Source organism: Monodelphis domestica, chromosome 8 (genome assembly GCF_027887165.1).
Source record: "Monodelphis domestica isolate mMonDom1 chromosome 8, mMonDom1.pri, whole genome shotgun sequence".
NCBI lineage: Eukaryota > Metazoa > Chordata > Mammalia > Didelphimorphia > Didelphidae > Monodelphis > Monodelphis domestica.
In genome coordinates this window covers 203,249,444-203,272,863 of record NC_077234.1, presented here as the reverse complement: position 1 = coordinate 203,272,863, position 23,420 = coordinate 203,249,444, and the positions used below count along the sequence as shown (strand labels likewise).

At 35.0% G+C, this 23,420-nt stretch overlaps 1 protein-coding gene across 6 annotated transcripts in view; it reads right to left on the bottom strand.

Annotated features, from left to right (window-relative positions):
• Window positions 1–992: 992 nt before the first annotated feature.
• The window catches only part of MGAT4A (alpha-1,3-mannosyl-glycoprotein 4-beta-N-acetylglucosaminyltransferase A), a 154,793-nt gene continuing 132,365 nt past the window's right edge, over window positions 993–23,420 (bottom strand). For all 6 annotated transcript variants that reach the window (XM_001368105.4, XM_056806968.1, XM_056806971.1 and 3 more), the window contains 8 exons: window positions 22,236–22,350; window positions 18,996–19,126; window positions 16,622–16,729; window positions 16,275–16,468; window positions 8,318–8,396; window positions 6,236–6,302; window positions 5,679–5,791; window positions 993–5,555 (listed from right to left, as the gene is read on the bottom strand). In XM_001368105.4, coding sequence (XP_001368142.1) covers window positions 5,529–5,555; window positions 5,679–5,791; window positions 6,236–6,302; window positions 8,318–8,396; window positions 16,275–16,468; window positions 16,622–16,729; window positions 18,996–19,126; window positions 22,236–22,350 — 834 coding nt within the window. In that variant the 3' untranslated portion in view covers window positions 993–5,528. The remainder of the gene's footprint in view (window positions 5,556–5,678; window positions 5,792–6,235; window positions 6,303–8,317; window positions 8,397–16,274; window positions 16,469–16,621; window positions 16,730–18,995; window positions 19,127–22,235; window positions 22,351–23,420) is intronic.

Genomic DNA, 23,420 nt, shown 5'->3' with positions numbered 1-23,420 from the left:
ATATACTTTATATGTACATTATAAAGAGTCATTTTGCATTATGAATCTTTTTTTTTTGGAAGCATAACCTATTAAAGTTGTTGGAATTCAATTAGGAAAGCATTTCCCCTTAGAAATAAGTTGGTAGGTAGGTTTTTGTAGGCTCGCTTAAGTTCTTGTGGACCTGTTATGTGACTCAAACATCTGACCAAACTAACACACAACCATTTCTATAGGAAAATATGTTTGGGTTTCCAGCTTGGGACTCCCAACCAGGTCTTGGGAGGTATTTTATTCCGAAGAAAGGGACAGTTGTAATTCAGCTGTTTATATTTTGGGAACTGTGTCATTCTTATTTGTATTTCAATCTACATGTATAGCTATTAAAACTGTAAACAGAAAAAACATGAAATAATGTAATCTGAAACAAAGATTGTAATTATTGTAAATGTTCTTATTTTCTGATTGTTAGTTTCCCACCACATAATATGCATATGTATTTTAACTTCAGGTTAAGAGTACACATTTGTCCTCTTGTGAATTGTTTTCTTAAAGGAATGAACAAATATTAACCAATTGTTATATTGATATTCAATATATATATATATATATAAGGATTTTTCAGAAAAATTTACTCATCACCAAAGTCTAAAGATGACATTGTAGCATGTATTGATTGATTGATAACTACATTTGTTTTATAACTGAAAATGCAGTGTTACATTAAAATAATGCAGCAGTATTTTGTGATGTGAGTCATTGAGATTGTGATATGCCTGGTACCTAGGGTCCTTGAAGGCAAGGTAATAAAATAATGACTAGAACCAAAGTTCTGCCCTAGTCCTCTTACCTCTATACCTTAAATTCAGTCCCTGCCAATTAACCGCTCTGGGATATACTTTTTACATCCTGTCTTCAGTTTGTTGGGGCAGTCAGATGTGATTCATGTATGTGAATCTGTGACCACAAAATGCTATGTTAATGTATGTCTCAGAATGAATCTTGACTTCTGCTTGAATTAAAAAAAAATCTTTATTTCAAATACACATGACAGCTGTGGCACAGAAAGAACAGTGATGAAAGGCACAATCGACATAACCTCTTATCAGGTTTTCAATTTATAGCAGCAAGATTTCAAAGAAAGGCTCAACTACCTATAAAAATTACAAGTACTCAAAAGGATTACTGCAGAATTGAGTAATGAGGACATTTAAGGGAAACATGGATCAAGTTTTTGAATAAAAAAGCCTCTCGCAGAACCTGTTAGATAGATTCCATAGGGAAGAGCTCTCCAAACAACACCTCTTAAAAAAGGAAAAACTATCCACACTTAAATTGTTGTTGTATCGAAACAAATATTTTATATCTTTATCAGGAAAAATTTGTATGCCAAAACAAAATGATTTGCTGGCAGTGCATCTTTACAGTACTGTCACTATCAGCCATTTTAAGGCTCAGAAAAAGTAGATCCTCAAAAGGTATATTCAGCAAATGCTGAGAAAATAAAGTGTAATGCCAACCGAACAAAAGCAATAGTTCTAGCATCAGCTGCTGATACAAGGGCACAACTATAAGAGGTGGTAATACTCGAATACCCTTGCCTAATAATCAAGGATGTTAAAAAACATTTCTTTGCAGAAAGTATCCATATTGTTTACCCAAAATTTTTAAAAGCATGATGTCCCCATTTAAATATAGGACCTGGAATCAAAAGTTTAAAAAAATACAACTACTGCTTTTATATAGTTTACAATTATTATCAATAAACTGTTAGCAATATTTGGGGAATACTTTGCATTAAAATATTTTTATTTACCTTTGTTGAAACAATGTGTTCTCTCAGCATTAAGAAGCTAGAGTGCATCTTCATAGTGTGATCTAATGTAACAGACATCTTCCTTTGAAATGGTCCAAAATGTCACTGATACATGTGACTAATAAAACATTGCTTCTCAAAAGCATATGGATATTACTTTCTTGTAGCATTAATGTTTACATGCATGAATATAGCAAAAAAGCATTGGCTACTGTAGCACTTATCAGTTCAAAACCATAATGCAATAAATTAAAAACTTACATCATAAGCTTATTCTGGGAAAATTGAGTGGACTTTGTGAATAGCATTTCTGGTCACATAATTAATGGTATTCTATTTTCTTGCCTTGATTTCTGTTTCTCGTTATTTCAGGAATCTCGAGGACATGGCAGTATTAGACAAGCACAAAAATAACACATGACAAAATTCAGAACATTAGAAACATTTTCTAATTGATGATGGGTATATTTTAAACAGTTTCCAACATACAAAAATGCAGAATTTAGTTGGAATAACTGTTTTGTACTGGTTAATAAAGACAAATATAAAACAGCCAAGTTTTAGTTCTTCCTTTCAATCAAGTCTTTTGACATAGTCTGAACACTGCACAATAAAAACACAGAAATAGTTTTTACTACGAATGCAGGTATGTCTAACTTAAAAGTCCAAAATGGGTTCAGGCAAAACTAATTGGGCAAATTCATTAATAATGGTCTTAATTACCTAATGGTTTACTATGCCTTCTCTAAGAACCTAATTCCTTCCAGAAAAATAAGTGTACTTTTCCTCTGTCATTCTAATTAATACAAATTCTGGGATCCTATAACTATTAGGATGTGCTGACTCCATTTATGACCTCTGATTTCCCAATTAAGTCTATAATCATGGTCCTGAGAATATATAGAGTAAAGCTTTAGGGATATGACTGCTAGACTAGGTCATGACATAGTTGTGTGAATAAAAATCTAAATCTTTCTAAAAACTACTGTCTCTGAGTGACCAGTTAGTAGATATTACTGGTAGATATTACTGTCAAACAGCTTTTGTTGTGAAAGCTACAGATTTTTCAAATCCTGCAAGGCAGCCTTCAGAGTTCTGTATAGAAATGTTTTACCAAAAAAACAAAAAACAAAAAAACCAGTAAATCCTTCTAAAACCAAGCACTATGGGAAGCTTAGCCATTTCAAAACACATTTCATGAAATAACTCACCATTGGATAATTTTTATACAAATCATATATGGTCATGTGCTTTGAGTTATCAATGCAACTAAAATATTCATCTCTGTACACTTTTGAGTATCTTAATGTTTTCTGATTTAATTCTGAATGTAAAGTTAAGTGTATTATTACTCAACAGAAACAAAGAGGTTTGAGTCATGATAAACCTATATTTACTATTCACCAATTCTCAAACATAGCTTCACTTTCAGAAATTTCCATTCCCCTGTACAACACAATTCTGCTTTCTATACCTGATGACAACCTCATTTTGAAGAACTAAGCTATAATTCTTTTATAGGGTTCTTTTGGTCATACTGGAGCCCTTAATTTGTAAAGATTGCTCTAGAAGCAGGAGAAGCAATGAACAAACCAACAAGGATTTATCGAGCACCTTTGTGCCTAACGTGGCTAGGCATTGTGGGGTATGCAGGAACAAATAAGGGTAAAGATTTGAGCCTCGGATTCATGATTTCATTGGCATAGGAAGCCCAGAGGTGAGAAAACTCCCTCTAATCACTATAGATCGGCATCTAGAGCATAAGAGATTAACTTATTTGCCCAGAGTCACCCTTAAACCCTGGTCTAACTGGCTTTGAATTTGAAGTCAGCTCAGAAAAAAGGAAGACCAGCTGGAAATCTGGCTGAGAAGACAAAATATGTTTGAACGTCTGAAATAATGTCAAAAGTTCAGAGAAGGGAAGTAATTGATTACTAAAAGCTTCATGGAGAAGTCAGTCAGATAGGAAACCAGCAGGATCAAGTAAGGGTGGGGAATGAATGGGGAAGACAATGAGGCTGACTGGAATGAATATTTCAAATGGTAAGGAGTGATACATAGCAGGTATACATGTTTCTCAGTGCTCTTTAGTTAGGTCCCCCAATCTGGTCCCAAGGTAATTTTTAAAATAATAATTTGGCTGAATCTTTGAGGGGCTCTTGGCATTTGGAATGATTCTGTGACTTGCTGTTAACAACCAAGTTTTCTCGTGCCAAAAATGCCTTAAAATTTTTACTTCTTTCAAATGATTTTGGAATCATTAGGAATCTTGGCCAAAGTGATTCAGAAATAATATATAAAAACCCTAAGCACAAAGTTTAAACTAAAATTTGAGTATCCTTTAAAAAATGAGAAAAAAAATTTTGGCAAGAAGCTATGAGTAAGAAAATCAATATGAAATTAATAAAAAATAATTGTATTTTGCATTATCCTTACATTTTTAGCTTTAATAAAAGAAAAGCTTTATGAAGATAATTTCTGAAATTACTAAGATAAAAACTACACTAGGTAGTATTGTAATTCTTTGTAAATCAATTGTGCAATAGTATTTCTTGAGTTTACAAGTCTAAAATGCAAATTAAACCATAGTGGAAAAATACAATATGGTTGCAACAGTACCTCTCACTAAAAACTCATCATATCATTTGTCTTTAAATTTGTAAATACAATAACATTTCATAGGAAAAAAATTGACACAAGTGTTACCAAAAAATGTGTCCAAACTTAGAAAACATGAATGTGTATATCTAGGTAATATTTAACCAAATGAATAGTGAGTTGATTACAAAGATCAAAAAGAAAATACAATTTGTTATTTCAATGCTTAACAGGGAAACATTAAGCCTGTCACTTTTAATGTATCACATTTATATGCTAAAATTTTAATTTTTCAAACAGCTTTGTATATGGCCTTGCTGCTGTACATAGTACAGTGTTATAACCTTCAAGGACACTGATCTTCAAAATAAGGAGATTTAAGGAATGATGTCTTTGAAAATACACTATTTCACATCCTTTAGAATACAAAAGTCCATTTAGGAAACCCATCTGGATTTATATTGGCAGTACATTTGAAAAGACATTACCATTTGAAATGTTTTCATTTTCAAAGAAAAATACATAAAACTTAAAAAAAAAAGGAAGGTGTAATCTATTTTTAAAAAGTAATCCAAAGTATTTGCACCAAAATATTTACTCCTCAAATAATTTCAATAAATTAACTTAATGTTTTCTGTATATTTATATTTATATACATATCCCTGATAATCTATAAAAGGGGATTTGCAATAGTAAAATAAATGAAATCCAAAAGTACCCCTTTCATAAAATGTATTTAACATTCTCATATTGAAGGAATGTAACAATATGTACACCTCTTATGTATTAGGAAAATACCAAAATAATACAAGACAATACTAATACAGTATGATTGTAAAAATGTACAAATGATGTTCAAATAAAGGACGCGGGCTTCATGTGAATACTATGGATGGGAGATTAATTTTTGGGATTGATTTGACAAAAGGCTTATTACAATTTTATCTACAGTAGATTTCACAAGAGGTAGTATTCAAGTGAAATACAAAAGAGAATAGAAACATGCTTCATTGTCTTGAATTGGTTCTTTTTTTTTCCTTTTTTTAAAAGAACAATCTTACAAGGAGTCAGTTTCAGAGCTGAAAGGTTCCTTTGAGATTGTCAGAAATTATCTTGATTTCTTAAGAGAACTTGATCAGTTTGGAACCTTTTTAATATGAATCTGAAATAGAGAATAAAGTTATTTTGCAATAAATCCTAAATTCTTAAAATGCAGTATAATATCAAAGTCTTGAGGTTAAGAGTTTGAAATCTTTTTTTTCACTAATTAAAGAAGTCATCTTACCTCATTAAGAACAGCCCAAACAGCAGAATTCTGTATGACTGAAAGACGGAAGGCTGAAATCGGGTTTAGAATGGGATCCACCATTCCTTCTGCCACACCACCTTCAAATTTTCCTTCAAAATAAAATGTATCATGAGTATACAACTAAGTGAAACTTTAACTGAACAGATAGATGGAGTTAGTATGATGTCAAAGTTAAGACAAATTTGTCTCCTTTAAAATCTAAATCGCCCAAGTATACAATGCTAATTTACCAGAATTTTGACTTCATTTGGTGAAATCTTTACTAGAAAGCAGAAAAATCCAAAACAAAATAAAAATAAGCAATATAACTTCTATAAATATATACAACCCTAAAGGTTTTTTAAGTGATTGTCAAATTACTCAGTTTTACATTTATAATAAAATTATCTCTCCAAAGGAAGTAATCTGTAGTTCAAGAATAAATCCACATAATCCATTTAGGCAATTGCTATGTGCTTTGGGGGAATACAAATACAAAAAGTGTGCCAGTATTTGACTCAATTTACATAACAAAATGAGCTTTTACTATTTACCTATTCTGATATAACCATCTTCTAATTGATTATCTTTGGTTTCTTTGCTTATTTCCAACTCTTCCCCCTAAGACAGAAACATTTATTATTAAAATAATTACTTGTTGCAAAGGAAATGCAGAGTACTTATTGCTATACATAAGTATGTAAAGTTCCCCATATTGAAGGAAAAAAGTTTCATTAAACAGATATGATCTCTAAAATGCTTTAAAAAAACTACACCAGATCTTGTATAATTTGAAAAGCAGAACTTTAAAATGATAAATAATGCTTTTTTTTTTTTAAAGCTCTTACCTTCTGTCTTGGAGTCATTAGTGTGTATTGGTTCCAAGGCAGAAGAGTGGTAAGGGCTAGGCAATGGGGGTCAAGTGACTTGCCCAGGGTCACACAGCTAGGAAGTGTCTGAGGCCAGATTTGAACCTAGGACCTCCCGTCTCTAGGCCTGGCTCTCAATCCACTGAGCTACCCAGCTGCCCCCGATAAATAATGCTTTTATAATGACTTACTAAATGGAAAAGAATCAAGACTTTCTATTCTTAGCACTATGCTAAGTGGTTTTGTACAAAAATACAACTGTGAAGATAGCTCCTGCCCATAGGAAATTTACATTATAAGAGAGAAAGAGACTGAGGGAGCAATAGTCTAGGAAGTATATTTTTTGTAAAAGTCAGGTAAGACTAAGAAAAAACATTACTAGGAAACAATGAAGAGGCCACTAGCACAAGTACGCAGTTCTGATTGCAAGAGTTTGAGAAGTGAGAACTGTGAGAGTAGAAGCTGTCCTAACTTGAGGGAATAGCAGGGACATAAAGTTTTTGTTTTTAGGAGAGGAAACCTAATAGTGACAAGAGACTGCACCAGGGATGGGATGGTGGAGCTATCTTGTCTAAATGTGGAAAAAGAGAAAAATAGAGGTGAAGCAGTGGGAAGGATGAGATGAGGGAGCTTAGCATGGGCTGTAGGATAAGCAGAGCAAATGGCTAGGGAGCCACTCACGTGGGTCCAGCTGGGATAAGAGCACATGAATTTGTAACGATTCCAGGTCATACATTGTGTGACTTCCTCTAGCCGTGTCCGACTGGTGTTGACATCCAGAAGCTGGATGTTGGGGTGACCCAAGACAAAGAATTATTAGGGTCTGAACAATGTAAAAATCAAGGGTGAAGAGAGATTCAAGGGCATTAGACAAAACCTTACTGAACTGACCAATATTGGTTTCAGACTGAAGGAAGGAAAAAAGATCAAAATAGGTGTTAGAACTGGAAAAACAGGAAGTGCAGAGGCAGAGATTCTGGCAAGGCCAAAGAGCCGATTTAAAGGGAGTGAGAAAAAAGGGTATGAGAGGGCAGGAGATTGTAATCTAAGAGGGGGGACCTCGGAATTCAGTCCTGAAGTACTGAGGTGGTAGTAACTCGAAGATGGAAATCTGTAAGAGAAACAGGCCAGGACAGTGGAAGAGTTACTTCATGAAGTCACACCCTAAAGGAAGGATCTCCGATAACAAGAGAGGCTGATCACAGTTTCATATCAGGAACACTAAAGGTCTGGCAAGCAGTGAAGGTGTGGAAGGAGCAATAAGGAAGCCTGGACAATGGCCCAGTGTGCTGGGGGGCCCAAAAGGTGGGAGAAAGGAGAAGAATGCCAAGGTTCTACAGATGCCTCCCCTGTGACTATCTCGGGCAGGAGCTGAGGCGGGGCCTCTGCTGACAGTGTCTGCCAAGGGGAACTCCTCTCAGTAAGTGCAGTAGGAAGGAGCAAGGATGAGGGCACCGGTTACTTTGTTACGTGTAACAATCATTAAAACTAGTCTAGTGGCAATAAGTCAACTAAACTAAAAATAAAGGAAGATCCACTCTCATTAGGTGGGGAGTTCCTTTGAGCAAAACTTAGGCCCCTTTCTTTTCATAAATGAAGAAAATAGACCACCTAGGTTTTTAGAAGGCAACAGTGATCACCACTGAGGTTTTCAAATCAAGAGAAATAACTTGTTTTATTCTTTGCAAAGAGTCTCCTATGAACCAAATACTCTCTTACAGTTTTTGTTTCTTAAGGAAGGCTGAGTGGACAAAAATCAAGTCATACCTTAAAAGGCAAAACTTCCACGGTTGTATTTATCAGTATATCTCCTGGATGTTCTGGATTGCCACTCTGGAACAAGTAGCTATTAAAAAAAATAATGGTGCATATGGTAGTATTTTGGGGTATACTGGGGAATAGAAAAAAATAACCAATATATAAAGATTTTAAAGAAAAGAACCAAACTATGTCAAGAATAACACAAGTGATAGTGTGACTAACAATTATCCCATAACATTCGTAAGAGTTATGGGCACAAGACCTCCACAAATGTGGAAAACCACAACTCCAGGCCCACCCCAAGCTTTTATTTTTAGTAATTCTGATCATATTTAACACAAAACAAATACAACAACAATGCACCCATTAAAAGTTGCAGTTTCTACATGCGAGAGATTAGTATCATGCACACTATGAAGTCTTCAGCAACTGTTTCACAGGTTTCTTCTATGGCAAGATGCAAAAATCACTATGGGGGGAAAAAAATCATGTGCTGGAGTCTGGATATTAAAGAGACAATGAAAACCTGCCCAAAGAGAGTACAGAAGTCCATAGTTCTTTAACTGTACTGACTCTTTTGACAAAATTTAACTTTATAATGAAATGTATATATGCCTATGGCAGAAAATTATTTAAAGGATTAATAATAAATGCTACATATGTAAAACATTAATTTGGGAAGGGGTTCTTTATATGAGAAAATCTTCAAAAATTCCCTTTTAATTATTGATGGCCAACACACAAATAAACCAAAGCCACCAATGTCAAATCCTTGAGTTTTGAGGGATGATTGTATATAGTTTAATTATTTAATTAATTCACAGGTAATTCCTGTAATTGGAAAGGGGGAAATGTTTGCTGACTAATATAAAAAAGCAGACCCACAAGTATTGTTAAATCATTTTTTTATAAGAGTAAAGCTTGGTGGTGGTGGTGGGGTGCACAGAGTTAGGAGGTTTGGAAATTACTTCAAAAAATATACAAACAAGGGAAGTAAAGAAATTGATGTCACATAAAATGATGGCAGTTACACCTCCAAGTCTTATTCCACATGAATATTTCACTAGAGTTTGACAACTGGTCATGGCACCTTCAAGAATGGTTATAATAAGTCACATAATATTCATTCCAAATTAACTAAATGGAATTGAATTAATCTCTTCCAACAATCTGAAAAATTGTGGGTCACTGTATTGAATAAGGCCTGGAGCTTATTTATGAGTTTTATGTCTCTAATTTATCTGGTGTATATCTTGTTTATGGGCAGCCCTTTGGGTGTTGTCTCCCCATTATTCTGAGAGTTCCTTGGGAACAGGGAATGATTTGGTTTTTTCTTTGTTTTTAATTTTTTTTGCTTTCCTTAGGAGTTAGCACAGTGTCTGGCATGTAGTACATAGTCTCATAAGTTCTTCATAAGTTTTTTTAAAATATAATATTTTTATCACTAGATACTAATTTGAATTTTTACAATATTCCAGGCATCTCTAATAAACAGATAAGAAAGGTACTGAGAAAACTATATGTCACTGCTCATTTCTTGCTGACTATTTTAAAAAGGCATTCAGAGTCTCATTAAGTTCTTGTTGATTTGACTTGACTGTATTTTCTATATTCACTTTTAACTAGGAAGGGAGGAAGTATTTTATCCTAATTTATATCTGCAGTTGTGTTTTTATAGGAAATTACTACCATATTACCACTAAGTTCTAGAGAGCATGAGCAACTAATTCTCAGAGAACAACACAGCATGTCTTTCAGAATAAATACCTTTTACAAATATTAAATGCTACATTTATATATATTATAATATATAATATATATATATATTATAAAACATAGTCTTTTTTCTGTTTGTGAACATGAAACAATTTTCCCAACACTGGCTTAAAATCACAAAGGAAAAATCTTTCATCAATTAATTAAAGTTGCTTTTCTTTAAGAATTCAAATCCCTGCATTTGAAACTGCTATAATTTGTCATTTCAAGCATTTGGAGCTTGGGAATAACACTTAAATGTTATGTAGCTATGAATTATTTTGTTTCTGAGAACCTCTGAGATCATTACCTTACTTTTGAAGGAAAATATTCCTGCCTTATCATGCTAGCAGTGTTACTTTTTATTTTAATTCCTAAAGACTATTTTCTTAGATAGCAGAATTCTCATCTTTTGAAACTTCAGGTATTTAAGGATAAAGATTTTAAAGGCAAATTATGTTTGGTAGAAATTTTGCAACAACTGGCATACATGGGGGTCTGATTTAATGTTTTTTATTGTTATTGTACTAAATTCTGGCATTTTCACACAAGCTTTCATGAAAATTCCATTTTTACTATCATCCTTAGGTTATCACATTTTACATAAAAATTGTTCATCCAAATTATGTTGTTCTTCAAATAATCTCAGCATGGGGTAGTGTAATGGGAAAAGGATAGAGATAAGGATAAGATTCAAGGGGAAGTGGAAGGTTGTCTTTGAGGCACATGCTAGAAACTCTAAGAGAAAGGATTTTAGCAGGCAGAGGGCAGAGGAGGAACAGTTTGGAAGGGACAACTGTCAGGGTGAGTGACTTCCTGTGGTAGTGAAGGAACTCTTCCTGTCCTGAAGGGAGGAGGAAAGGCTATGAACATTTTTGACTGGAGAACATTTAGCAAAGGATCTGACTATACCCGCCATGTTTTTATCAACTTTCCAGGAGGTTTTGTCTAAAATCCTGTCAGATTGGCTTTGAGGTTTTACATCAGGGTTCAGAGCAATCGGAACAGGTTTTGGAAGCAGCTTTTGAACTCAACTAAACCAACTACTGAGGGTCATAAGATAGGCAGCTTAGCCAGCTCTTTTTGGGAAACAGACTCCCTCTTGCAAGGGACATAGATTGTGGTGGCTTGGGTAGCTAGATCCTTTAGAGACACCTTGTTCTGATCCTCATTTGAATAGAGATACTGATTTTATATAACATTGTCTCCAAGGTATTTTGCAGGACTGGCCCAGTGAGAGAAAGTGATTCTGCTTTACTCTCACTAAGAGGGGGCTAGAAATACCCAGAGACCATGGCTGGGCTGGGTATTAACAAAGAGTTCCCCAAGTGGACACTACATCTATCCACTTGAGTTTTCCTATTAGCTTTCTGGGCTATTAGCTAGACCTGCTTTTTTTAGGAGGGAGGAGGTAGACCTGGATTTTCATTAGTGGAATAAGCTTCCAGTGTGGGAATTCCATCAATACAGATCAGTAGCTTGTGATTTTAGAAAGCTACAGGGGTGAGGGGAGGTTAAGCAAACTTCTATTGTCATACAACCTATAGCCATCACAGGCAGTACCTGAACTCAGGTCTTTCCAACAGCCAAATCACCCCTCTTATACTTTGAGCCATAGAAAATATTAGAATAGTGGCTATCATATTACATATTTAGATGTCTTATCTTTAAATGTATTGTCCTTGAAACTTTTGAGTTTAATACAATGAACTTCTAAAATAAATAATTAAAACATTTTCTCATATTGCATATCTTTGAAACTTAAAAAGATGCATACTGAGTTTTTCAAAAATGGAACTTAAAACTGAATAAATATATGTACTAGTTGGAAAACTTTTAAAAGCTTTAAGCTTTTAAACTTTTTGCCTAAAAAAAAGAAACAAAAATCTATCTGAAGATCAAATTACCTATTTTCCAAAATATAAGAAATCAACATTTTTCTCCTTTTGAATGAGTTCTTTTTTTTGCTGTATCAATAGGTGCCATTAATAAAGGTTTTTTTCTCAGTCTTTGTTCTTTTAAATATTTTCCTTTTTAAAATTTTGAAAATGAATACCAAAAATCATTGTTTTGAATAGTGACCTTTCCCTAAATTTTCCTACATTCTATATCTAGTTTGTTTTCTCATTCTGTCATGATTTTAAAGATAATGGCATTTCCACTGCCTTGAAAGGAGTGTTATGAGAAAGTGCTTATGTGTAAAACACCATGTAAATATTATCTGTTACCACATTACCAAATCAATCATGATGGATCTTTTTTTCACCCTATTGTGGGGGTGGGCACAGCTGGATTGCACAATGGATAGAGCACCAGACCTGGAGATGGGAGGTCCTGACCTCAAATCTGGCCTCAGACCCTAGCTGTGTGGCTCTGGGCAAGTCACCTGATGCCCACTGCCAAGCCCTTACCGCTCTCTTCTGCCTTGGAACCAATACAGAGTATTAATTCGAAGACAGAAGGCACGTTTTTTTTTTTAAAACCTGGAGGAAAAATGCAAAAATGAATGCAAATGGCAACATGGAGCCAAAAGCTTCACAAAATCCAGGGTGCACCCCCTGATGTGAAATTATGGGAGGACAGGATGTATAGATGGATGTTGTCCTGAATATTTGGAGGTCTTCATCACAGATTTCATTTGAATACTTTAAAGAGTATATGACCTGAAAAAAGAGCAGCCCAACAAGAAATTCACTTCCATAAAATAAATAAAAGTGATACTGCCAGGGATCAAACAATGCACACCGTTCAGGGCCCAGCGACTAAGCCAGTGGAAGGAGGTCACTGGTTTATCCCTAAAGGCTGCTCTGACTATGGGAACAGCCTCCAAAACAGTGGCAGTAAGTGCAACACCTCCGGATAACTAAGAAAAGACCAAGTTCAATGTGTATTAACAGGATAGATGTCCTGCTGCGGGCACTTAACCTCCTCCTCCTCCAGGGTACATAGAGACGTGCATCACTTGATCGTATCAGCCTGTTCCGCTCCTTGTCACTCCCAACCTCCTCAAGAGCCGTGGTGGGAAGCAATTCTGAGTAACTGCCCTGACTGCCTGTTCCACAGCCATGCTTTGATGCTGAAATCCCCATTTCTCGGGAGCTAATTTCCTCCTAGCTGCGACCCTAACCCACTCCCGAGATAAGAAAAGCATGCGCTGCTTCCCCCCAGACCCATCTTGCTAGGTAGAAGACTAAAGCATGAGCCCAGGCTAGGGACAGGCTTACTGGAACAATCAATCCTCTTCATGGCGTTGACGAGATCTTTTTCCCCAGTTCTGATGGGGATCACAGCCTGTTCATTAATAATAGCAAATCGTTGGGCTACACAGATGCCAAACTGGCTGACTAGGAAAACCAGCTCTCCTGAGTGGCACAAGCACCTGTGTGGGAACCAGAACTAGCACGGAGGCAGCACCGAGCATTCCAACTCAGAGTAGGGGCTTCTCAGAGAGCGGGTTAATCCCTATTGCAATAAGTCATCTGAACTAACTGATGCTGCCCTCCCTGAAACGTCTCGCTCTACTCAGATAAAAGGTTCGCTTGGCACAGGACAGTGGCTTACGTTGCTATGCACATCCTGTGGCAGTGAAGTCGGCATCGCATCTCAGAATTCAGAAAGCTGAAGTTCAGGATGAATGATACTCACTGGGGGTTCCCTTTCGGGGCTAGCAGGAATGGATTACGGGCCACCTGATCCTGCATATATAAATAAAACACAAAACCTCTCACCGTGCAACCATAAGTCTCTTTCTTGCATGGTCATTTGTCATACTTTGTAATCTGAACCTAAGCAACAATTCTCTACTGCTCGGGCTAACACAGAGATTTGCAGAAATGGCTACAGCCTAGACCTTATCATCACTCAAAATTACTCATCTCCAAGATGTTGATGACTGAAACTCTTCTTTTTCGAACACCATTTCCTTCCACCTCTCCTCCTAAAACCAGTCTTCATGCTCATCACAATCCTCTATCCCTTCTTATTCTTTTAATCCACTATTCCTCTTCTTGCTTCCTTTGCCTTCCCTTCCTAGCCTCAATGTTACAAGAAGCCATTTTAACATGACACTGTCATCAAACTCAGAATTTCTTAGATGCTTCTCCATTCATTGTTCCTCCTACCTGAATAAGAAGTCTGGAGTCCCACCTACCATCTGCCTGCTCATTTATCTCCTCAGCAGCCCAATAACTGCTGAAGGAAGTTATATTTGTCATTTGTCTTCTATAATAACATTTGACTTTTTCCAACATCAACAATGACAGCCAAAATGACTGGCTTTTTTCCTGTTTGCAATCTCCTTAAAACATACTAAGCATATTGATGTTGACAAGCAGAATGCTCAGAAAAAAAACTGGATTTAAACAAATTGATTCAAAGGGAAATGAGCAGAACCAAGAAAACATTGAACACAGAAACAGTAATACTGTAAAATGATCAGTTGTAAATGCTTAGCTATTCTCAGCAATACAAATGATCCAAGACAATTCCAAAGAGACTTATGATGAAAAATGCTATCTACCAGATCAAAGCACACTTAAAAAAACTTTATTTTCCAAGTTGATTTGGGTGGGGTTTGGGTGGGTGAGGGGGAGAGGTTTTTTCCCCACAACATGATTAACATGAAAATGCTTTTCATGACTGCACATATCTAATCTATATCAACTTGCTTGCCATCTCAGGGCAGGAAGAAATTTGAAACTCCAAATTTCAAGATATGAATGTTAAAAAAAACTTATATGTAAATGGGAAAAATATTAAAAATGAAAAAGAAAATACTGCGCATAAGCTCTTTTTGGATATACTTGATTCCACTAGCTTCTGTGGCAATGTCTATTCTCGCCTGGTTGTCTATTTGTCAGACCAGTCTTGTCCTCTATAATGTTTCATTGTCCTACTACTCTAGTTCCTTAATTGTGGGTGTTCTCCTTGGCCCTCTTCTCTCTCTCTGTTTCTACCAGAAGTCAGATGCCCAATTTCTCTGAATGATAGGCACCTGCTGCAAATCATTTTAGACAAACTACTGCCAACTAACTGTTCCTTGATTTTGCTTTATACCCTCCTGCTTCAGTGCAGGCCTTCCCTTGTGTTTAGAACACATTCTCACATTGTTATGATTCTTTTTCAGGCCACATCAGTTATCTCCTCCTTAATTACCTAAGACTTCAGATTGCTCAGCCTAGACCTCTCCTTTATTCTTATCACATTCACAGGGGAAGGAACAAGTATTAAGAGTCTACTATGTACCAGGCACTATACTAAATACAAGTCACCTCATCTGATCCTTTCAACAATCCCGGGGAGATAAGTGCCATTATTATTCTCATTTTTTCAGTTGAGGAAATTGTGTCAGAGATCTGACTTATCCAGGGTAACACAGTAAGTATCAGAGGCAGCATTTAAACTCGCATTTAGCTGACACCAGGTCCAGTGCGTTATCCATTTCACCACCTAGCAGACATGTTGTATCTTGCATTATAATTCTTTACATATGAGTCAACCTCCCCATCACTAACATAACATCTTCAAGGGAGGTAGTTTTTCATCTCTGAATCCCCAACATAGAACACAAAACCTTAAACTTAATGGAAGCTTAATAGTTAATTGAAATTTTAAACTATTGCTTCTTTTTCTCTCTCTCTCTCTCTCTCTCTCTCTCTCTCTCTCTCTCTCTCTCTCTCTCTCTCTCTCTCTCTCTCTCTCTCTCTCTCTCTCTCTCTCTCTCTTCTTTCTTTCTTTCTTTCTTGTATTTTTGCTTTTCCTTTGGAAGCCAATGCAGACTAAAAAATTCTTCACATAACCAACGAACTTAAGTGATTAGGTTGTTATATTGTATCAACCAATGAAGATAAATGGAAATCAAAATATGACTACAACCAAATATAATTCCATGCTGGATACAACTAAAGGTATATATCGTGATATAACAGAAGAATACAGAGGTGAACATAAATAGCTACAGCAGCATTTAGTAAAGCATGCTGCATGAAAACAATCTGAGGAAAATATAAATAATGGTGAATTAATTAATTATGAAAAATGAAGCTGATGTTCCAGTTGAAGTGAGTCTGCTTGTTTTAATATTGTATATGTATTCTTCACTTAATGTATGAGTTCAAATTCCTAGGATGCCTTATCACATATATTTATAATAATTATATAATAAAAATAGAAATTTGGAGGAAAAGATCAAGAAGTAATGATTACTAACCTTTCAACATCAACTGGTTTATCAAATTTAAATAATATATAGTCCCCAGCAATAGGGGTAACAGCCCAGAAGAAATCCTCTCCCATGTAAGTTTTTTCCAGTGTGTGTCCTTGGTAGACCTTCAGAGAAGTAGATACTTCTGCAGGTGGGTTTACATGCATTGTATGAAGTAATGGCTTCAGAAAATCTTTATCCTAATAATACATTTTAAAAAGACAAAAAGAGAAAAGACTGACTCATATGCATAGAGATAATGAAATTTCTCCCTCTTTCTCTCTCTCTTCCCCCCTTTTTCTTCCCTCCCCCTCCCCTCTCACACACACACATAGTGAAATTAAACCACTCACTGTGAGTTTCTGAATTTTTCCTTCTAGTGATGAGTGCAAACCAACATGCTGAAAAAGGGAAGGCCTGAATCGAATTCGTAAATTTGATTTCTGCCTGTCACAATGTTTCTCAAAAGAAAAAACTTATGTTAGTAAACATGTGAATGTGAACTCTTACTCTCACTTGACGAATGAAAAGACTTTTAAAATATTTAGAATTCAATTACTATTTTATAATTCCATAATGAACATTTTTTATTATGGCATTCTTAGATTTGCTACTTATTTGGTTAACATGCACAATTTTCTGAAAGAAATTCGCTTAACAAAAAGTATGGTGAAAGCTACTTTTAATTTGAATTATATTTCAGAAGATATGAGATTTTGTTATTTAATATTATGGCAATGCAAGTATTAAAACCCTAAGGATTTGCTTAAAAAACCATTAATTATTAATATTTTTAACTGATAACAAAGAAGAAGCAGGTTTTGAATCATTACATCAATCACTGGCATACAATTGCCAATAAAAAGAACTCCAATCTAATAAAGAGGACAGAAAGGTTCACGGTCACTGCCAAACCTATAGGGGATGTTGAAGGTAGCACTGGCCCAAATTTCCAGTATGCAGATAAGAACACAGATGTAACAGTGTTCCAATCTGAACCATGGCCAAAGATACTAAAATATTAACCATGAAATTCTCATGGTGTTAGCAGGTACACTTTTATCCAAGTAGGGTAGAAGTTCATAAATTTTGGGAGGTGATAGACCCCCCTCCCACAGGGGTCTATTTAAATATTTTTTCATAAACAATTTTATTATAGATAATACATAAAATATAATTTTAATAAAAATACGTTTTTAAATGCATAGAACAAAACACATGGAGAATTACAAGGGAAACTCATTAAACTGAACTAGTTATTTAAAGTTCACAGATCATAGTTTAAGAACTCCTGTATTAGGGAAATACAGCATAATTAATCTGATACTTCATTATCAGTGGTGAATGGAGAAATAGGACTTGGGATAAGAACAGAAAATAAGCCAAGAAAAAAGTATTCCTTGGTTAAGAGCCATATAATGTTACCAATTATTTTGCAAACTCCTCATTGTACACACTGCCACCTCTACCAGTACCCCTTAAACTTAGATGATTTTTGTACAAGTATATATTTTTAAATTATCAAAATTACAAATGAGTTCTTCAGGTATTCCATTCAAAAGCTTAAAATTAAAAAGAAATATGGACTTTGAGGTATGTTTTACATAAAGCACATTGCCATGTGACTCCATGTCATCCCATCTCCTGATTTCTAGAGAAGAGACACGTCAGCTACGCAAAAGAAATGAGAGGATGACTTGGATCAATCTATCTCAGTTTCTTTATGCATCACTAGTAGTATTCCTATCATCCATGAAATGGCAGAGGCCTTCTATGTCTGAGACACCATTAAACAGAAATAACACATAGAAAATGCTTGTGAAGCACACAACGTATACTTAGGGCTTAAAAAATAGTGTTTCTATAACTGCTGGCATGTGAAATAGCATGGTAGAATGTGAAGAATACTGGACCAGGAATCAGAAAACAAAAGTGCTAGTCCTTTCTTCTCTAGCAGCTACTGTGACCTTGAGCACCATCATTAATCCCTCTCTCTGCGCTTCAGATTTCTACTCTGTAAAATAAGGGAATGTTGGACTATATGAACACTAAGGTCTCTTCAAAGCCTGGGGTTATACCAGTCTATATTATAAAAAATTAATTCAAAACCACATTCTCTCAGAGAATCCGAATCTCGAGTCTGTGTAGCCCTAGGAGGGATAAGAAGCTTGCCAAGGCAGTACAAGGAATATTTGGTAAATCATTATATTATTCTATTGAAATGAAGTGATTTCTCATTTCTTATATGCATAAAGCATGGTAAATGATAGAACTTATTTCCTTTCACACCATTGAACAGGAAATATGAAATGGTTTACTGAAAGCCAAGGAGTATATATAAGCATCAAAAAAGGTTGGGAGCCCCTGTACCTTGTAAATCCTGTCTTTGGCCCTGGTCATGTAGAAAAAGGAAAAGGCAAAAGGAAGAAGTAAAAGGCCACAATGATGTCTTATAAACACTATAGGGAAAGTACAGAAAAGAGAAGGGCCTCACCAAATCAAGCAAATCTACTGCATTAATAAATGGCACAATTAAAAAAGTAATAACTTGTCAATAACCTCTATATAAATATGACACTTTATTCCAATTCTAGTCTATACTATGGGTTCAGATAGGAAGTCTATGCATTTCTTTATTAATCAGACTAAGTTGTCATAGTTTAAACCACTTTATTCTTAAATAAAATATGATACCAAAAAGTTTTATTTTACAAGAAATTAACTTACAGCATCTTTTTCAGGATTGCAGACTTTCACCCAGAGTATGTGGTCTAAGAGCCAATCAATGGGTTTCTCCTTGTAAAACATAAATATGAACTCTACAATCAAAGTGATATCTGAAGCTTGAAACATTTTGCCTAAAAAGACATTCAAAATTAACAATAGAAAGTTAATGATATATAGTTTTGTTGTAGGACTTGTTAAAAAACAGATCCTTTAAAACATTGTATCAGTCCCCATTGGCAATTTAGTGAATCCTAATGGTTTTGTCACAGAACAATGTTTATAAACGCATAAAATAAAATATATGGGGGTGGGGGAAAGGCAGCTAGGGGAGCTCACTTGGTTGAGAGCCAGGTCCAGGCCTAGAGAAGGGAGATCTGGAGTTCAAAACTAGGCTTAGACACTTCCTAGCTGGGTTACCCTGGGCAAGTCACTTAACCCCCATTGCCTAGCCCTTCCGTTCTTCTGCCTTGGAACCAACACACGGTAGGATGGAAGGTAAGGGTTTTTAAAAAATACCTAGAATTACAAAGGGAAGGAAACAAGCATTTGTTAAGCATCTCCCATGTGTCAGCCATACAGTTAAGTGCTTTGAAAATATCTCATATGACTGTCAATTATATTGAAATAGTTACTAAAACAATTTAAAAAGCAAGTTCATAAACCCAAAGTTAAGTACTCCAGCCTTAAACTCAACTACTGGCATTCATTTGATAGGGTCCGACCTGTAGTTTCTATTACTATTCTTATTCTACATAGAAAGTTATGTTTGTTTCTTAGCATTTTGTAACTCCAAGTGCTATTCTTCCTCCCTGGGGAATGTAAATGAGTTGATATTACTTGCTAAAAATATATGTATACTCATTTACACATTTATACATAGCTGCTGCAGAGAAGGTGCTGACCAGCACTTAGGGAAGAAGGCTCCCTATCCATAGTACCTAATGTCTGTCTTCCCCACAGTCACTGAAGGTCCTTCTCTCTTTGGTAAGGGTTTCGTATTCTGGAAACTGATTTCTCCTCCCCTATAGAATCTGAACTTGCTTTCATAAGTGGAATCATAAGGGAGAAGGGACAAGCACCTCCAAGAAGTCTTCAGTCCTTTCTTGAGAGAAACCCAAAGCCATTCTCCTGACATAACTGGCCATTATTCTGTGTATCTCTGTAGTTTAATTTATTGCTTTCTTCTGTTTCCTCCCCAAAACTTGTTAAGAAGATTCTTAATTATAACTTTTTCAAAAAATGTCCTTATGGGCCGCAGGGTTTCCCAAGCACCTGGGATAGTGGGATAGGGGAGATCTCCTCATTCAGCCAACCCTGAGTTAATGAAGAGCATGCAATGCCATATGTTCATACGCCTCAACCAACTGCTGAACACAAAGCTCCTGAGGCATAGATTTGGAAGTGGAAAGAAGAGATAATAGCTGGCTCCCCACCAATCAATCATGGAGTTCCCCAAAAGGAGGGAGCATATATATTATATATCACAGAAGGGAATTTTCCTATACAAAGGGGAAAATCATATTAGAGGAAGTGCAACTCCATCTCCCCAATCCGAATGCCAATTTGGGTGACTCCCTCTTCCACTTTTTTCCGGCCAATTGGTATACGATATCATTTTAGAAAATCTCCTTCCAACAACAAATTTTGGCTTGTGAGCATTGTCTTTTTCCACTGTCTGGGTTATCAACAACATTAATAACTTATTTAGAAAGATATCTGCCACCAATATCAAGAATTTCCAAGGAGAAGAAATGCTCAAATTTTAGAGATCCTGAAAACTCATAAACAGCCCTAATTCCATTTATTACAACAAATTGTCTTGATTTAGGTTTAAATAACTAAAATTAATGATAAACTCATATTTTCTACTACAAAGCTATACTCTACAATTTCTACATTTGTATTATTTTTTCCTTTGTTTTATGAAAAAGAAGAAATTTTTGAACTAAATACTGACCTCAGTTAAAACAGCTCAAGTACTACGTTCTATTCTAGCCTCCAAGTTTCCCCATGACAAAGTGCACTGACGTGACAATGAGCACAAAAGACAAAGCAGGTCAGATAATACTCTGATCATATAAGGATGTACTATATATAATTATTCCTCCATTCCATCATAATTATTACATAGAACATTATGATTGCAAAATCCTTTTAGATTTTATATTATCTCATTTGATCTTTAGAATAAATCTATGAGGTATGTACTATAATTAAGCCCTTTACATTACTTCTTTTGAACCATATAAAACTCCCATGAGATATAGATGCTATTCTTATCCTCTATTTACATATTAAGAAATTGAGGCTCAGAGAAGTAAATTATTAACCCAGAGTCTCACAGATAATGATTTCTACCTATTATATCATACTGTCTCTCTAGCATGTAGCACAAAGTTTTGGGTTTAACTGAATTCAACTGCTACTATGACAAACCATAGTTTAAGTAAAAATTGAATTTTAAAACTGAATAAATGCAAAACACATGGTGGATTTGGCTTATTTTTCTACCTATATGAAAGGGGATGAGGTTTAGAAGTTTCAACCTTTTATTTCAAAAGTTCCTTTTATAAGCTTAAAGTATTTAAACACTAAATGAATACCAAGGTGAAATAAGAGATCTTTATTTTTAAATGCTTTAGAGTTAGAAATTATAGCCATTTGATTTTTATATTTAAATTTGTCTCTATACTTCAGTTTTTTTTAAACACATCTTAATTGTCTTAGTGCAGGAATATCACGAACCAGGAATTTCCATTCATTCAGCTGAAGAAATATTGCTCCCAAAACATCTTTTGAATGCATATTATTAACACCAGAAACTGTCATGGTAGATAGAGCAATGTACTGGGAATTAGGAAGACTTGAGCTCAAAACCTAACTGGGCTGTGAGAACCTGGATAAATCACTTAGATTTTGAGTTTCAGTCTTCTGATCTGTAAAATGAAAGTGTTAGACTTTATGGTCTCTAAGGTCCTATCCAGCTCTAATTTTAAAACCTTAAAATCTTGTAGCACTCTTCAAAACTATTTTTCTTGAGAACTTAAAAGGATTCTTTAATTCAATTATGCCACTATTTCTGTCTTTAACACTTTCTAAACTATGCAATTTTCTTTAGATAAATACATGAAAAATAAATTTTCCCATATTCAGTATAAAGATGAACTTTAAAGATAAAACTACAATTAAAGATTTTGAGAACTAACATCTGAAAAATGAATAAACCTCTATTTTTCTCACCAATGAATCCAAGCTGGGAAAATTCCAAAATCATCCAGTCTTCAGAAGAGACTTGAAGTGCAAAATTCTTTATTGTACTGAAGTAATTCTGCTTAACAACGATATCATCTTCAAGCTAAGGAAAATGGAGTAATTATATTAATAATAAGAAAGTGGGCCATGGAATTCAATTCAGTAACTATCAAAGAAATGTTTGATTTAAAGATTTACGGTACTATAAAAATGAGAATAATTTAAATGAAAGTAAGAAAATGTGGAATGTATCTCATCATACTTCCATCCATGTTTTCATTACATGGAATAATAACAAATTATTATTTTAGTGGGGGAGGGGGAGAAGCTTCAAGGGAGAAGGCAACTTTTTCTAGTAATTTCACAAAATAAAGTTTTAAACTAATCTTTCAAAAATGGTTCATTGAGAAATAGAAAATGTTCAAAGACTTTGTGTACATTAAACATTTTACTTCCTTAGTTTCACTGGGGAAGGAGGGATTCAGAAATTCTACCAATTCACAAATTTATTTTATCAATCATGCAGACTTTAATCAACCTACAGAGGAAAATGGTATGACTTTCCACAAGGTGGCAGTAAGGGCTAACACAAGTGTTTCCAATGCCTTTTTTGGGGTTGGGGGGGGTGAGGGGGTGGGGGGGAGAGATATGGGATACTTCTTTGGTCCAAACAAAGGAAGACAGAATGGTAATTGTCAAATCACTTATCACATAGCTAAAACTTCCAATACAGGTTTTCAATATTTTAACTGTTGGAGACATCTCTCCCATCCTCTTCCAAAACCAGCTTTTTCATTTTCTATCTATCTTCTTACTCCCATTGTTACAAAGAATTATGAAATTCTGCTAACTTACATAAGCCTTCAATATCTTGGAGAGAAAATGATATAGATTACTGAAATGTAAGTAAATGAACCTTAACCTTTAAGAGGAGATTCTTTACTCAAGTCTAAAAAGCTTCCAACCACCTATAATTATTATAACCAAAATATTTGTGCATTGTCACTAGGATGAAGAGCAAGGTTTAGTTATGATAATATTTGGGGAATGCTAAAATAAAGGGTTTATTGAGAATATGAAACAAATCCTTCAAGCTCTATAGAGAAGAGTTATGTCTTAAGTATTAATATTTTATTACATGTGTATTATATACCCATTATATATAACATATTA